Source organism: Seriola aureovittata, chromosome 22 (genome assembly GCF_021018895.1).
Source record: "Seriola aureovittata isolate HTS-2021-v1 ecotype China chromosome 22, ASM2101889v1, whole genome shotgun sequence".
Lineage (NCBI taxonomy): Eukaryota > Metazoa > Chordata > Actinopteri > Carangiformes > Carangidae > Seriola > Seriola aureovittata.
The window spans coordinates 16,303,619-16,319,277 of NC_079385.1; the positions used below are offsets into that span (position 1 = coordinate 16,303,619).

Sequence of the window (15,659 nt, forward strand, 5' to 3'; positions counted from 1 at the left end):
GAGAGTGGACCTCGCTGAGGAGCGCTCTTCATATTTTTCCTTTTACCTCAAACGCATGAAAAGCAAACCAATTGTCACAGAAAATATAAACATAAATGGGTTTGGTCGGCTATAGTGACCCCATCAAGACATAATGTAAGGTTTGTATTGTACTATACAATGACATCTGTAAAATGACAATATATTGTCATTTTTGAAGGCATGAAACATTTTTTTCTGGAATATTTTATTAAGCAGTGTATATTGTTATTATGTTTAGTTTTTACTTACTAGAAATAATGGCTGCCTCCTGATTATTTAGTTTTCTCTTTGCACGCATATATTTATTCAACATCTCTTTTGCAAAATACAAGATATGTCTAAGTAACACAGCATTGCTCACAATCACCAAAAACAGCGTTCAAATGATCCTTCTGCAGCACCCTTGGTTTTTATTAAACAAGCATAATATTTCATGTCAGTGATAAAATTATATATAGAGTTAGCTTGATTTTGCGAATGTGATATCATTTACAGCCCAAGAAGACAAATGCTTTCCCCATATATCATTACTTAATTTCAGAGGCATAAAAATAGCAAGGAATAGGCTTGTATTGCTAGGTAGGCCAGGCTTGGATTTGAACATAAGGATTGCATCTGATTTCCAACATATTGTGCAAGAGCACAGTATAATTGTTATCCATCTAAACATATTCTCACTTATGAAAAAAAAGGCTTGCCTCTTGGACATTGCTGCAATTAAACAGTAATTTTGATTTATTTAGTATTTGATTTGATCCAAACTACCAGGGCTGTGCAGATAAAGTGAGTGAGTCATTTCAATACATCCTTGACTTATCATTAGGAGGTTCATTCAAACTAAAAAGAAGTAAACAGCTACTGAACTGAAATGTGACGAATCACTTTAGAATGCCGAAGCTCAATGCAATTCAAAAAAAATAGTTCATATGAAGAATTCTGATCACAGAAGTGGTCTAATACTTAATAAGTGTTTCTTCTGTCTGCATCGTTTGTCTAATCATCTTTTCACCAAACCTCAACATCAACTTTGAATTAGCACATCTGAATCAGAGAGATGGCCCCTGTCTTTTAACAGCAACATCAGTCCCATTCTCCTCCTCCATGTCACCTTCAACCCATAATCCCTCTCTGGTGTGTCAGCCACTAAAATGTCAGGTGGCTGATTACATGGTGGTGTACATGGCTCAGCGAGTAGCAGGTGCATAATGGGGGAGGGGGCACAACTACTCCCTTCTTGTATAACTTTTGGAGTGTCCACATCAGGTGGTGGGCCAACACTGCTGAACTCAGAGGGCCTGAATTCACCGGAGGCAGGTGTTGAAACACTGTCTGCTGGAAGTCTGCATCTCTTCCCTTGAAGAGAGCAAGTTTCGGGTTGATCCAAACATCTGCTGGATGATGCAGCACCATCAGAAAATCTCTCCACATTCCTTCTTCTGATTGAGGTTGAGCGTCTCTTTGGTGTGTCTAAGTACTGTGCACTTGAAACTGTCTTTTTGATCTGGCATGATCCCCGTGGTTGATTTCCTGCATGAGACACAACAGTAGACTCTGCAACCTTCTTTGTGCGTTTACCCTTTGGTTGATGAGACTGGTCTCTTGACCTTGTCTGAAACGATAATGAGGGGAATTTGCACACACTGTTTTTCCTGGACAGCTGACTGCAACCGTCAAGGATGCTTGTGGCAGACTGGCATTTTCTCCTCCCTCGTCTCAATGGAGGTGCAGCTGCAACTGAACTGTCGAATTGTGGGCTTACCTGAAAAGATTAAAAGTAGAGCAAATAAACAGTGGAATAAAATTTGAGTCATATAAGAATTATTATGATTAATTATGCATTAATTGTACAGTAAGTTCGGGTTAATCAGCAAACCCTTTCAGCTAGAACTGATTCAGTGACATGTTAAAGGTCTCTTTAGCAATTAATGGCAATGATTTAAACCACAGAGCTGTGCCCCATCTTCAAAATGAATGAACAACTTACCCACGAACAGAGAGCTGGGCTGTTGTGTGCTTGTGTCTCTGTGAAAAATTCTTTGGGGTTGAGTGCTGCTCTGACTTCGGGCACATTTTGGAGTCTGGCTCCACACAAAGGCCGCTCCACAAATAGCAGGGGAGACTTCTCTATCTTTGTGGCTTTACGGGGCATTAATATAAATCATTACCGAACACCTAGGGAAATAAAAACACCATTAAATCTGTAAAAATGTCTCATTAAAATTATCGATTTTTTCTGTTCCCAGACCGACACTATTGTTTACGTCCATAACCAGATGTATACCTTTGAGCGTTACGTATTCATTCATAGCAACTAGCCCGGTATTATACTTACCTTGATGTGGATCTTTGCATAAGACATGGCCATCATTACATGCTATTAATATATGTATATGTAAAAAGTTTGTTATGCCATTGTCGTTATCTACTCTGAATTTTCTGTCTTCCGGCTTATTTCCCGGTTTCCACCATTGTCGTCTCTGATTGGTTCCATCGTATTCTCTTTGTCTAGCCGCTATTGGTGCAATTTCTTACCTCGTGATTGAATTGACGGGGGTAGTGCCCACAGCGCCAAAATTCAAAAACGTTACTGAATCGACCAGACGGCATGTAAATAACACTAAATGAAAGTAATATTACAGATATCATGCATCCTTTGATTGAACGTCGAATATGAATAGACTCTTTTAAGTACCAGTAGCAGACCAGCCAAGCGGGATTGCCTGAAACATCGCAGTAATGTGAAGGTTTGGCTTTATCTTGATTTGCTGTTTGTCACAATAGCGTTGATGACTAGCCACCTAGCTAACCTAGCTTAGCTTCCAACCACAGTTAGCTAGGAGAAAGTTGTAATGTTAGCGAATTTGCGCTCGCTTATTGCAATAGCTAATCGGCGTTTTCTTCCGGTTTAACGAGAAAAAACAAACGTCTACTGTAGTGTTCCTCCAAATACCTGGAAAACTTTTAGTAGCACGATGCGTGTCATTCTTAGGCGTCAAAGAAATGTCACACTGAACTCCATTTAGGCCATATGATATTGTAAAGTTTTTATTACGTCTTCTTTACTTGAAATCGGAATTTAAACCATTTGAAATGTCTATGAACTATTACAAACACGTCTTTAATTCGGCATACCTAACATAAACAATGCAGCGCTTGTTCTAATAGAATTTTTTCTCCATTAATCGCACCGCCCCTAGTGTGCGGTAGAAAGCAGTATGAATCAGCTGTACAATTTGAAATATTTTCCAGATAGAAGGCTGTCCAGGGGATAATCGAGGCAACGTTTCTTTATTAGCCGAATGATTTTTACTATATTTGAATAAGTCAGTTATAAATCCACATCAGCTCTGGATGTTTGCCAGAAAATTAGCGGTAAACGTTACAAAAAACACGTTGTCAACCGCAGACACCCAACGACTGTGGTTCTAGAAGGCGTTATCACCAACCGATGTCTGGAAATAGGCTGGGTGCAATCGCAGAGATTAAAAAAAAAAAAAAACGAAACACGGAAAATGTGGAGCTGAACTTCATCTTGAGGTGAAGTGACTGACTCGTATTTGATATGAACTGATTTCTTCGTGTCAATCTAAATCGATTAGCGTAAACAGTAGCGGTTTGAATCGAGCCTTAAATTAACAGTTTGACTAGCTTAGCATCGACTTCATCCCCTCTGCCAGGTAAACGTTAATCTACCGGTAATTCCAGTTAGCGCAGTTTGTTCATATGGTACAAACGAGGTACTGATAAACGATAAATATTTCTGGCTTTGGAGCAATCCATGATTTTAAATGTCAACTTTTTGTATTTTCCATTGTGTTGTTTTTGTACAGAATGCCAGTAAAGACCCAGGTGCTTTTCAATGATCTGATGACAATGAGACGGAGCCCAAGGAGACCCCTGATCCTCAAAAGAAGGAAGTTGCCTTTTCAGCAAAATGATCCACCAGCAGCTGAACCGCAAAGCCAGTCTGGTGCATCAGGCTCCCAGGAACCTTCAAAACAAGCTGCGACTCAGTGCTTCCCTGATGGGATCCGCATTATGAATCACCCCTCTATGTCTGACACTCAGGTGGTTGTCATTCCCAAAACCGCAGACCTTCAAAGTGTCATCGGGGCCCTCACTGCCAAAGGCAAAGAGTGTGGTGTCCAGGGGCCAAACAAGTTCATCCTTCTTAGTGAGAATGGTAGCTGCGACAATGGATCCCATTGTCAGACTGCTGCTGAAGGGGATGACGTCTCAACAAGGAGTACAGATGGACAACCAGTGAAGGCAGAAACTATCCATAACTCCCCTGATGCTAAACCTCTCACTGGAATTAAACCATGTATGGACATAAGATTTTTTTGTAATTGTTTAATTGCACCAACTTGGTCAGCTATCTTAAATTCTTCCTTTGTTTAAGCAATAATGGGTTTTTTTTTTTTGCTTTTCTCAGTAGTGAATAAGGACCTGGAATGTGGTCCTTTAGACGACAGCCTCACCAATATTCAATGGCTGGGCAGAATGAGCACATGTGCCTTCGAACCAGATCCTACCAAGCAGGTGACCAACAAGGAGAACCAAAACTCAATCTCACAGACTTTCCAGGTCAGCTTCTCCTTCTTGTCATCTCACGGTGATTCACAATGACCTTTATAGTATTCAGATCGCAGGTTCATGAGGTTAGGCTTTAATATGAGGATAATTGTTTCCAGACATTTAAGATTGCCAATAGTAAAGAAAATAGTATCAGCTCAAATGTAAGAAAACTAACATCAGCAAGTTGAAAGTCTTTATGTGAAATACTTTGGTGTAAATTAATGAAATAACATGCAGTGCACTGCTGGGATTAGATTTGTAAAAATGGAAATTGGGAGAAAAATAAAGGAGAGAAATACAAAGCTAAAACATGAATACATATGTTAAGACTGTTGTAATAGCTTTTGTTGAGTTCATCACCTTTTGTCAAGTGTATAAATGTGACAGAAAGATGAACTCAGTTGTAATCTCTTAGTTTAGATTTTGCCTAAACTGATCACACCAATCTAAAATGTTCTGCACCTCTACATGCACTGTATTTTATGCATCTGTCCTTTTTTCCCCCTCTGTTTTTGTACAGGCACACAGTACACAAATTGATGGAGAAGCCGTTCAACAACCCATGTCAGAGAGGCCACCATACTCCTACATGGCCATGATCCAGTTTGCTATCAACAGTAGGAAGAATAGGAGGATGACACTGAAAGAGATTTACACGTGGATCGAGGACCACTTTCCCTACTTCAGAGAGGTGGCCAAACCAGGATGGAAGGTACTTAAAAGTATAATGTATAACTCCTGGTCACATTCTGTGCAGCAGATAGATTAGACCCACTGAGTAACGATCCTTTGGAGTATCACTTACTGAAACATGCATTATAGATTATTTTTTAACTCATTTATTGTTGCAGAATTCGATCCGCCATAACCTCTCTCTACACGACATGTTCATTCGGGAGACGTCACTAGATGGGAAAGTTTCTTTCTGGACCATCCGGCCTGAGGCCAATCGATGCCTCACTCTTGATCAGGTGTATAAGGTGAGCACACCTTTCTCTCTTTTCACAAAAGCCCTAAAGTAAATAGTTTTTTATTGTGTGTGTGTGTGTGTGTGTGTGTGTGTTTAGTCATCCTTTGTGTTTCAAGGTAAACTATGAACTTATTATGGACTTACTTTTTCCAGTATTTATGTTTTGGGTTTTTTTGTTTTGGGTTTTTTTTTTCCCCCGTCTCACTTCACATCCGTCTCCACAGCCCGGTTGCGACCCAATGACCGCTCCTGTTCCAGTGCCAATGCTTTTATTTCCCAACCAAGTAAGATTGATTTACCCTTCTCTCAGTTCTCTTCATGGTTGCAGACAGGCAGCAGAAAGCAAAGGAGGGACAGAAAAAAATCAGAAGATGTCAGTCGCCTCTTGGACCCAAAGAATGCAGCTGCAGCTGGTGATCTGAGGTCTAGGGAAATGTTTTTGTTGCAGGAAGAGATGAGCAGCAGAGACGCTAACGTCACACTGACTGACTAGTCTGCTTTCAGACGACATTCCTTGTCCACCAAAGAACGTGTACACTCATAAATGTATCCACCATTACTCTATAAAGTAGGGACAGACTTCTAATGTTGACTTTCCTTCGTTCTAACTTGCCATACCTTAAAACATTGCAAGAGAACAAGGCTTACCTTGTGCTGTTTTCACGTGTTATTACTAAAATGTAGTCAGGAATGAGAGAGCACAGCAAAGCACTTAAGGCAGTATACTTTATATTTATATTTACTTTATTTTTCACAGCAACAAAAGAGGATGCTTCCTGATGCAAGAAAGACACCGACCGGCTCTGGTGAGTTAACAGAGATGGAAGGACTTTGATAGAGTTAAATGGGGGAGAAAACAGCTTGAATCTGGCAAATGGTCAGAATTTTTTGTTTTTTTAGTTCAAAAATTCTTCATTAAGATCCCCTCCTGAGTTGTTGCTGTCCTTTCTGTGTTCAGAGAGAAGGATGAAACCTCTTCTCCCTCGAACCAACTCCTACTTGGTCCCTATCCAGCTCCCCGTCACCTCCTCCGTCTACCTGCCGTCCTCATCGGCCCCGTTTCCCCCCGCTTGCCCGCAGCAGAAACGGAACATTTCAAGGGGGGCCAAGAGAGTGCGAATAGCCCCTAAGGTAAAGACTCTGTCATGCACTGCAGAACTACGGCCGAATCCAACTGCACACTCTTGAAGTATTACATTTCATGAATACATTTTAGATATTTCATCATGTGTAGTCAAATTGGATCAGCTCTGCAGGAATAAAGTTGTTTAGGGTGGGGTAGATTTCTTATTAATGTGCAGGACACAGTCCCTGGTTGACTTAAGTGCATGCTTGAATTTCTGACAGGTGACACACAGTGATGCCCCAGCTGTGGTAGTGTATCCTCAGAGGAACAATGACCAGGAGATGAAGGTGGAGATGAAGGAGGAGCCGGTCTGTGTTCCGATTAAATGCGAGACTCCTAAAGCTCTTCCAAAGAGACAAGCCAGCAGCTCCAGGCGTAAACAGCGCCTGGTTCACTCTCTGCATGAGGAGCCCGTCCTCCTCTGTCCTGATAATACTTTCTTTGACTCTGGCGTAGCCTCTGACGCCTCCACCTTCCACGACATGCAAGATAGCGAGCTGGATGAGCACCGGCATGAGGAGCACAGCCCCGACCGGGAGTTCTCCTTCAAGACCCCCATAAAAAGTAGCAGCCACCTGGCCTCCTCCACCCCCAGCAAGGCCCCCTCTAACGTCTTACCCGAGCCCTGGAAAGTGACCCCTGTGGGAAAAGAGAGCCAAAACTTTCTGGACTTCAGCCCCATTCGCACACCAGGCGGTCCCGCTGTCACCCCCCGGCACGACTACACCACATTCAGCTTCAACAGCACTCCCTTTAAAGACTGGCCCCTCTTTAACTCCCCCAGAGAGCTGCTCACATCCGCTCCCTCCAGAGTGACCGGACCCACAGACTCTCCCATCGAACACCTCCGAAGCAGCTGCTCCAGAGAGCTGCTTCAGGCGGGAAGCTCCACGCCGGCTAACCGCTCGATCACAGAGGGCCTTGTCCTGGATACCATGAACGACAGCCTGAGCAAGATACTAGTGGACATTAGCTTCTCTGGTCTGGATGATGAGGACCTAGGTATGGCTAACATCAGCTGGTCTGAGTTCATCCCACAGTTCAAGTAGCCTGAGGGCCAGAAACACATTTCCTTTTGTTGACATGGCAGTGTCATATGTTTTCCAAAACACTATGGGCGGGAGCGCCCACACAGAAACAGCAAAGCAGGTGCAAATGTAGGAAAAATGAAAAACCAACTGTGGAAATTTGGATTTCAGATTTTGAGAAGGTCTATTGGGACTATAACAACTGGGTTAACAGGAACATTACGTTGTTTCATAATGATAACTGGAGTTAATCAGCTTGGTCAGGGTGAGATGCCGAAGACGCAAATACATGCGGATGACATTAGGCGTCACCAAGAACATGAAGCATAAGTTTAGAACTATAGATATTTAAAACTATAGATATTTAGTTTTTCCCAATTGGAAGTTGAGTTAATTGGCTTGAAGATTGATATTAAATTAACCTTTGCACATGGATTAAAGGTGGAATCCATAATGTTTTATAGTTTAGGATATTGTTCTTGCCATCTGGTGGAATGTAGTAGAGCACCCCCCCCCAAAAGAATCAACCTTTACCGTTGTAGTATTATTCATATTACCAGATTGATTTGAAATTTACAAACTGCAGCCTTTAGTGTAAAGGCGAAACCTTCCATTCAGTTGCTGTAGTCATTCATTTGAACCTTTTTGAGTGCATGCCAAAAAGCTTAGCTTCCTTTGTTTTAAGACCATTTGCTTTCTTTTGCATCTGCTTTGCTTTGTTCAGATGTTTCTGGCTGCTGTTGGAAATTAAATAAGATTTTTTTTTTTTTTTATTTAAAGAATGACAGGGACACTTTAATTCTAATTACCAAGTCAAATTAGCAAAGCTGCTCACATGTCATTGGATGTTTCTCTCCGCCTCTGGCTTAGGTTTTTCATTGGTTGTTTCGCTCATTAATTTCCTCGGTGTCACTCTTTATTTCCGTCTGTGAAACCAGTTTTTCTTTAATCATCTATTCTGTCAAATCCGTCTGTCCCCTTGAAGGAATCGCTAGAGAAGAGAAATACTGTATGAGTGTATATGTATGTTGATTTGCACATCTTTAATATATAATTTAGCTTTTACATATGTAAATGGTAAGACATTATATTGGCCGATCAGCCGGTGGAGATGCTTCTGTGCCGTTTGGTTCAGTTCAGCTTCCTGGAGTCGACGTTTAGATTTTTAGATTGTGATGCAGGATTGTTAGCAATAGAAATAAATAAATAAATAAATAAATGACAACGTAATACAAGTAGCACTAACAGAAATAGGATTGTTATGTTTATGATCAAACTTGTCATCACTTGACTTTTAAGAGTCCTCACAGTATTTGTTCTTCAGTATGCCAGTATCAGCTTCAGGGCAGGGACATTTTTGCATGCCGTGGGTTTTACATCAACACATTTACATCATCTTTGGGAACAAAATGCTTATTATTTAGTATCTATCCAGCACAGATTGTATTTGTTTTCAATCACAATGCATACCGCCTTCGTTTTTTTGTCATGAAGCGCAAACGGGAAAATAGGGGAAAGCAGTTTTAGCAGCACAATGGGATACACCAGAATGGGATATGTTCCCATTTTTGAAGATGCCACAAAATAATGTAAGTCTTCAGCTATATCAGCACGAGTGTGTGTATGTATATGTGAGAGTTTTAACATTGCAGTAACTAGATCTGTTTACATTTGGAGCTGATGTTAAGTAAGAGAGGAATGTTGTGGTTCCTGGCAGACGGCTCTCGCAGCATGTGCCTTGTTGGTGTTTCTATGACTGTACAATAAAACTGTTGGTGTTGGTGCCTCATACAGCATGAAGCGCTTTTATTGTCACACTTATGATCAGCCTGGATCAGCTCACATTTAATCAATGTAAATGGACAAGATGCAACCTCAACAGCGTCACACAAGCTGCAGTGCAGTAACATGAAACAGTGTATTTAGAAAAACTACACAGCATAGCTGCCTTTTATTATTTCTATTTATATAAACACTTTATAGATTGTTTCTGGGATTCAAAAATGACTTTATTGGTTCTTACAAAAGTTTAAAAAATAAGACTATCAAGAGCAGAGCTTAAGATGTTCATGAATAACGGTTGACAAAAGTTCCTCCAGCATAAGCTATTTACCTTTTGTCTAATTCATTCTCTCACTTATTCTTAATCTCCAGTTTTCTATGTAAAACTCAGAGAGAGAGAGAAGAGAAGTTTCCAGCATACTACACTTGTAAACAATACCCAAGTTCTAGGATTTGTTAAGGTGGTATGAGACGTCCTCAGTACGTCTGGACTTCCTGTTGGGCCACCTCCAGAAGGATCTGCAGCTGCTTGCTGCAGTAGTCTGGAAAAGTGGAGGAGAGTCAGAATCATGCGAGAGCTGAGACGGCTTTTCATACTTGCCTTTCTTACCCCTGGTCCAACCCAAACCCTCGGCTTATAGGAGCCAAGAGCCTGAGGTTAAAATGATAGCCCATTATATTCACTGCATTTTTGGATTTGGAGCACATTTTTATGGAGGTCTGTACTTTTGTCTTTCCCTCGAAAATGTGAAAGAGGCACGTTTCCTTCTCAGAATTATGTACAAACTTGTCTTTGGTCTACAAGCAGCTGATGTCTCATTTTCACTCATGTAGTCGTGCATTTTCTTATGGAGCTTTTAAGCAGATCCTGGTGTGACTTACCGAAGATGTGTCTCCATCTATGGGGCAAACGAAAGCGGTAGACGGTCACATAGTAAACCGGGACTCCAGTCAGTGTGAGAGCGCAGCTTCGCCCTGTGTTCCAGGGGTCTGAATACAGAGACAGACCCACGATGAAGAAACAAACCACCGTGAAGGTGACAGCGATGACCAGGGGCACCTGTCAAAAGAGCAAATAAGATGGCAGTGTTTGGTCAGGTTAGTGTACAGAGACATTTCTGCAGTCCAGTGCAATAACTACAGACACTCTAACCTTGAAAGGTCTTGGGTGGAGAGGGAAGCGATACCGATGGATGAGCATCCCCAGAGTTGCCAAGGCGATGAAGAACCAGCGAGAAAAGGAGGCAAAGTTGATGAGCTGGTAGATCTCTCCAGTGATTAACATCAACACCACCAAGGGGTACTGGAGACAGACAACACAACTACAGTGACATATCCATACTGTCTGCTTCTGTTGGGACTTTTATATCTAGTGATGTGGTTTAGTAAAGCTCCTCTTATTGGGAGAATACATCATTTTCTATCATGTATTTTGCTGCCACTAAAGATGCTAATTCTAATTTCAGGATTTCTTGCCAAAAAACAATCAAAATATGAATCCCAGGCGATTACTAAAAAAATGTTTATGTGTTTCAGAATATCTAAATTTATGTAAAGGGTCCCAAACCCTGTATATAATGTATTTAAATTTGACCGTACATCTAGGAATCTTACAAACATAAAAATCTTCTCCCGGAATTTAGTTTTACTTTCTGGCTGATTATAGATCCTCTGAAACACTGAGATCACAGAGGACTATAACTCTCCCCAGACACACATCATGTTAATAACATGGTAAAAATTAAAAGCAATATTTATAACAATGTGAACAGAATGGAATCAGCAGTATTATCATTACATGGTTTTAAGGGTGAAAATTCATTCTTGACCTTTGTTAAGGTAGTATGCCTTTCCAGTGTTGTTTGTCCTTTCCCTGTCCTGTCTCCTCTATAGCTCCGCCCAGGCCCAAGCTGATTCCTTCATGAGATGCACCTGGCCTGGGAAGGAAGGCTTTAAAAACTGTGGTCCAAGCAGCAGAAGGGCAGAGGCTTTCAGTGTGGGGTCTGCTGGGTGTGCTGCCTCTCAGCCTGAGATTTTTGTTGTCTTAATTTAGTGTCCTGATACATTTGTGATTAACATCACAAGTTAAGTCCATCCAATGATGAAGACTGTGAGATGTGGATGAAAGCTCAGAAAAAAAGCTAATAAGTGGACAATGAGTTAAGATTCGATCTAACATCAATGCTTTGCTTTGCCCTGCTCTTTTTGGTCTGTTCATGTAGTGACATTGGCATGAAATTAGAAATGGGCAGCTCGCCTGATCATGCAGGTTTCCAGTGTGTAGAAAGTGTTTTACCAGTAACAGCACAGCAGGTAAAGGTGTGTGTCTGCGGATGTGAATCATGGAAAAGATCGGTGGCCAGTGGCCCTCCCTGGCTCCCACAAACAGCATCCTGCAACACAGTGAGCGAGGAACATTTACAATAAGCCTGTTCAACCCTCGATGGCACAATATCAATCTTTCTGCACCCAGATCACCTGGGAGATCCAAAGAAGCCTCCGTTAAGTGCTCCGAGGCAGGACAGGGCCACAAGGATTGGAATCACCGAAGCTAATCCCTGGAGAGCGCGGTTAGCGAACGTCTGCAGAGAGACACACACAGGGATCAGACCTACTCTATTTCCTCCAGCTCTGCCTTTTGATTTCAGGATACTGACCACAGCCACAGCATCAGACAGCAGGAGCTCAGCGGGGGTCATCATGGTGTAGTAGGCCACGTTAACAAGCACATAAAGGAATGTCACCGCCACCATGGAGCAGATTATCGCCAGCGGGATGTTTCTGATGAGACAGGCCGCACACAGAGAGATACAGTACTACATAGCAAACCTGGCTTTTAAAAATGGACGGACTGGAGAGCTGATGTCAAATGTGAAATACCTATTTGGGTTAATGACCTCTTCAGTGACAAAGTTCAGATAAAACCTGAAGGAAAAAGGAAGAGACCAGACACAGAGGCATAGAGCTGTCATTGTTATGTGTATTTATCAGGTCTCAATGAATGTTAGAATGTATATTGGTGTCTTTTCTGATTGTAATTTGTTTGCTATTTATCATAGGGGAGACCCGGGATGGTTGTAACAGCATTGCCTGCTTTTTCTCGTTAAACTCTTCAAACTTAAATCATGTTTATTGTGTGTCTACGTAGATATCATTCATGCTAGTTGTTAGTGCTAATGTTTTAGCTGTTAGCTTCATGGCTAGTGCAACTTGCATATACAGAGATACACGTAGACACACACATAGAGACACGCACAAATTGTTGGTGGTGATAATGGTGACTTGTCAAGAGCCTTCAGCCATTGTGTTTACAAGATGGAACAGGGCGGGGCTAGCAGGTTAGCATGCTAACTTCAGTAGAAGAAAAGAAGTGATAGAAATGTTACATTAAGCCAGACTACGGGGTGAATTGTAACATTTCATTCCTTGGGTTTGAGACTACACCATTCATTTTCTGTTTGTGTTGCAGAGATAACACTAACACCATTTAATGGCAGACACATGTAACTAGTTTGTATCACATTTTGAACGCACTGGCTTAAAACAGCTCCGAGATACAGTACAGACAGAAATGTCAAAAATGTTACAACCATCCCCAGTCTCCCTTACATTGGTGAATACACTGTGTAATGCGTGGAAAAGGCCGTCTGAATGGTTGATTACCATCCCCCATAGGCGTATAGGCCATTATAGAAGGCCAGTGGCAGCTTATCCAGTGTTAATGAGTCGACCTCAAAACCATTCTGGAAATTTTCTGTCTTTCCTGGAAAGAAGGAGAGACAGAGAGAGAGAGAGAAACTGAGCATTATCAACAACAACCTTGTGAGTGCCATGTGACAGGACCTAACAGTTCAAAAGGCGCCTCACCTTTGGCCAGAGCGATGATGCCAGGGATGATGATGAGGACCAGAGCAAACGTCTTAACGAAAGTCAATGTGACCTGAGTGCGAGAGGCCATGGTCACGCTCCAGCAGTTGATAGCCACGACAAATGCTACAGACACATAAAGATAAACCTGTAAAAGAAAAGAGTGGTAGAAAGGTATTGTGGGTAGAAAGAGGAGGTATAAAATCACTCACTCAAGCCGAGGACACTGACAAGTTTGATCAGCACCGTGGGGGCAACACACGGTGCAAAGAACGGCTCCACCACGTAGCGGCCGAAAGCCAGGGACACGTAGGACGCCACAGCCGGCCTGCAAGGTGGAGAACAGTGGTTTGACTTGAAGTCAACTTTCTTTTCAAGGTGTCCAAAAACAAGACTAACCTGATGAAAATGAACTCCACCCAGAGTCGTAAGAAGGCCGGCAGCGGCCCCAGGGTCTCCAGTAGATAAGTGTAGTGGCCCCCGGATTTTGTGAAAGTAGTGCCCAGTTCAGCATAACACAGAGCCCCTGATGGAACCGACAGAAGAGCAGGGGTTTGGAAAAACAAACGATTCATGTTCTGTATAAGGGCCCAAGGATTGTATATTATATATGATGCTAATCATTCTATTTGTCATTTTATTTATTTTATCTTATTTTTTTCCTATCTCTTTAGCCTCTTTCCTGTTCTGCTACTGTAACATGAATTTTCCCCTTATATCCTGTCTTGTATGATGCAGCTAATTTTATAAGATTTCCTACAGTTTACACAAATGTAATATATGCACATATATTCAATTTCCCTATATGAAATATATGTCCTTATAAAATAAAAACACATATGTAAAAATTAGATCTGAAACCTACCAGAAATTGGAACAATTTCATATACTGACATATATGTCTAGCTCATACAAATATGTATGTTTATGTATGTATGCTTATATTGTAGACATACGTATGTTACATAAATATATATCCATCCCAAAGCCTGTCAATACATGATATTATACACAGTTGGTAATGATCAGTTAATGCATTCAAAAACAACAAGTCCTGTAAGTGTTTGAAAAGTATAACTAAATGTCATGATTAATCATTTTATTTAACTTAACTGTAAATTATGACTGAGTTAACACATTTTTATTCAAATACGGCCTTCTTATCATGTCTCATCTCCATACTCCAGACATATGTTTCAGAAATAACAATTATAAAACACAGCTTCATGTTTTTATCATGACACTCCATAGATAAGTCTCTTACCAAATAATGAGAGGACTCCACACAGCGCCCACACCAGCAGAGAGAGCCCCACGCTCCCACTGTTCATCAGAACCCCCTTTGGTGCGATGAAGATGCCGCTGCCCACCACCGTCCCGATGATGAAGCAAACAGCAGGCAGCAGGCCTATCTCTCTGCGAAGGTGCACCGCGTCCTCTCCTTTCTTTTCCTTCTTGTCATCCCCCTCTTTCTCCATCTGCACCATTTTTGTGTCTGCAAAACTCTGCTTCTGAGAAAGTTGTCTGTTGTTGCCCAGCAGCACAGCAACAGTACAGCCTTCCCCACTGGCCAAAACATGGCCCCCTCTACCCCCTACTTTCTGCTTTTCTCCCCTCATTGGCTCTAACCCCACCCACCCAGCCTGAGCAGGAAACAAAGCCAGCACTCTTCCAGGCTTCAGCAAGTAATCCTGGCAGTTTAAAGGCTTGTGTGGTCCTACGTTGTTGTGTTTGCATGTGTGCATGTGCTCGTCCATTCGTGTGCAGCTTGACTGAGGCCTTTTCGGGTGCAGGGGGAAAAAAAAGGTCAGGGTGTTGTACAGGCAGCTGCACAGACTGCAGGAGGGCTGCTTTCAACTGCAACAGGCATTTTCATCCTGTCCCCCTCTAAAACAACGTGTTAATGGTTTGATGTTCGGTTCCTTTTATTTCAGTAACTCTCTCAGCTTTCACACACATCTGGCTTCAGCTGGAGATAAAATACGGTGATATTTCTGCCAAGATCAAACAGGCCTCAGAACAGCAGGCAACAGAAAACAAAAGAAATGACAGGGGCCGCTCTATTAGCTTGTTTTCCCTCATTTTCACTTGACTGACCACTGTATTGATGTCAGTTTCACTCCATCAGCGACGGCTCTGCTTGTTAAAATTCTTCCACACACATCACATACCAAGATTTATGACGTGTGAGCGACCTCATCTGCAGTCACAGCTCCTCTCGGATTCAGATGTCACAAGACGACAAAAGCCAAAAGCAGATATATGAATGATGATACTGTAAGACTGT

The 15,659-nt window shown here is 41.9% G+C and overlaps 3 protein-coding genes across 6 annotated transcripts; 1 reads left to right on the top strand and 2 right to left on the bottom strand.

The window, feature by feature from the left end:
- Positions 1–293: 293 nt before the first annotated feature.
- On the bottom strand, positions 294–2,504 carry rhno1 (RAD9-HUS1-RAD1 interacting nuclear orphan 1). The gene is made up of 3 exons (XM_056367235.1): positions 2,354–2,504; positions 2,006–2,193; positions 294–1,780 (listed from the first exon to the last, which is right to left on the bottom strand). The coding sequence occupies exons 2-3, from the start codon at positions 2,168–2,170 to the stop codon at positions 1,043–1,045; spliced, it is 903 nt and encodes a 300-aa protein (XP_056223210.1). The 5' UTR covers positions 2,171–2,193; positions 2,354–2,504; the 3' UTR covers positions 294–1,042.
- A 94-nt stretch (positions 2,505–2,598) lies between these two features.
- foxm1 (forkhead box M1) lies at positions 2,599–8,359 on the top strand. Of its 4 annotated transcripts, none has more exons than XM_056367221.1 (9): positions 2,599–2,765; positions 3,852–4,345; positions 4,457–4,608; positions 5,120–5,311; positions 5,451–5,579; positions 5,794–5,853; positions 6,327–6,375; positions 6,528–6,700; positions 6,917–8,359. In XM_056367221.1, exons 2-9 carry the CDS (start codon positions 3,853–3,855, stop codon positions 7,742–7,744), a joined length of 2,076 nt encoding a protein of 691 aa, XP_056223196.1. In that variant the 5' UTR covers positions 2,599–2,765; position 3,852; the 3' UTR covers positions 7,745–8,359. The 4 variants fall into 4 exon arrangements, with proteins under 4 accessions (XP_056223196.1, XP_056223194.1, XP_056223195.1 ...); XM_056367219.1 differs by lacking the exon at positions 2,599–2,765 and adding an exon at positions 3,285–3,558; XM_056367222.1 differs by lacking the exon at positions 2,599–2,765 and adding an exon at positions 3,578–3,698.
- Positions 8,360–8,475: 116 nt separating this feature from the next.
- On the bottom strand, positions 8,476–14,999 carry LOC130163229 (cystine/glutamate transporter-like). The gene is made up of 12 exons (XM_056367229.1): positions 14,637–14,999; positions 13,772–13,898; positions 13,585–13,700; positions 13,373–13,498; positions 13,169–13,268; positions 12,386–12,430; positions 12,163–12,286; positions 11,984–12,087; positions 11,802–11,898; positions 10,659–10,808; positions 10,388–10,565; positions 8,476–10,047 (listed from the first exon to the last, which is right to left on the bottom strand). The coding sequence occupies exons 1-12, from the start codon at positions 14,989–14,991 to the stop codon at positions 9,983–9,985; spliced, it is 1,587 nt and encodes a 528-aa protein (XP_056223204.1). The 5' UTR covers positions 14,992–14,999; the 3' UTR covers positions 8,476–9,982.
- Between the last annotated feature and the right edge of the window lie 660 nt (positions 15,000–15,659).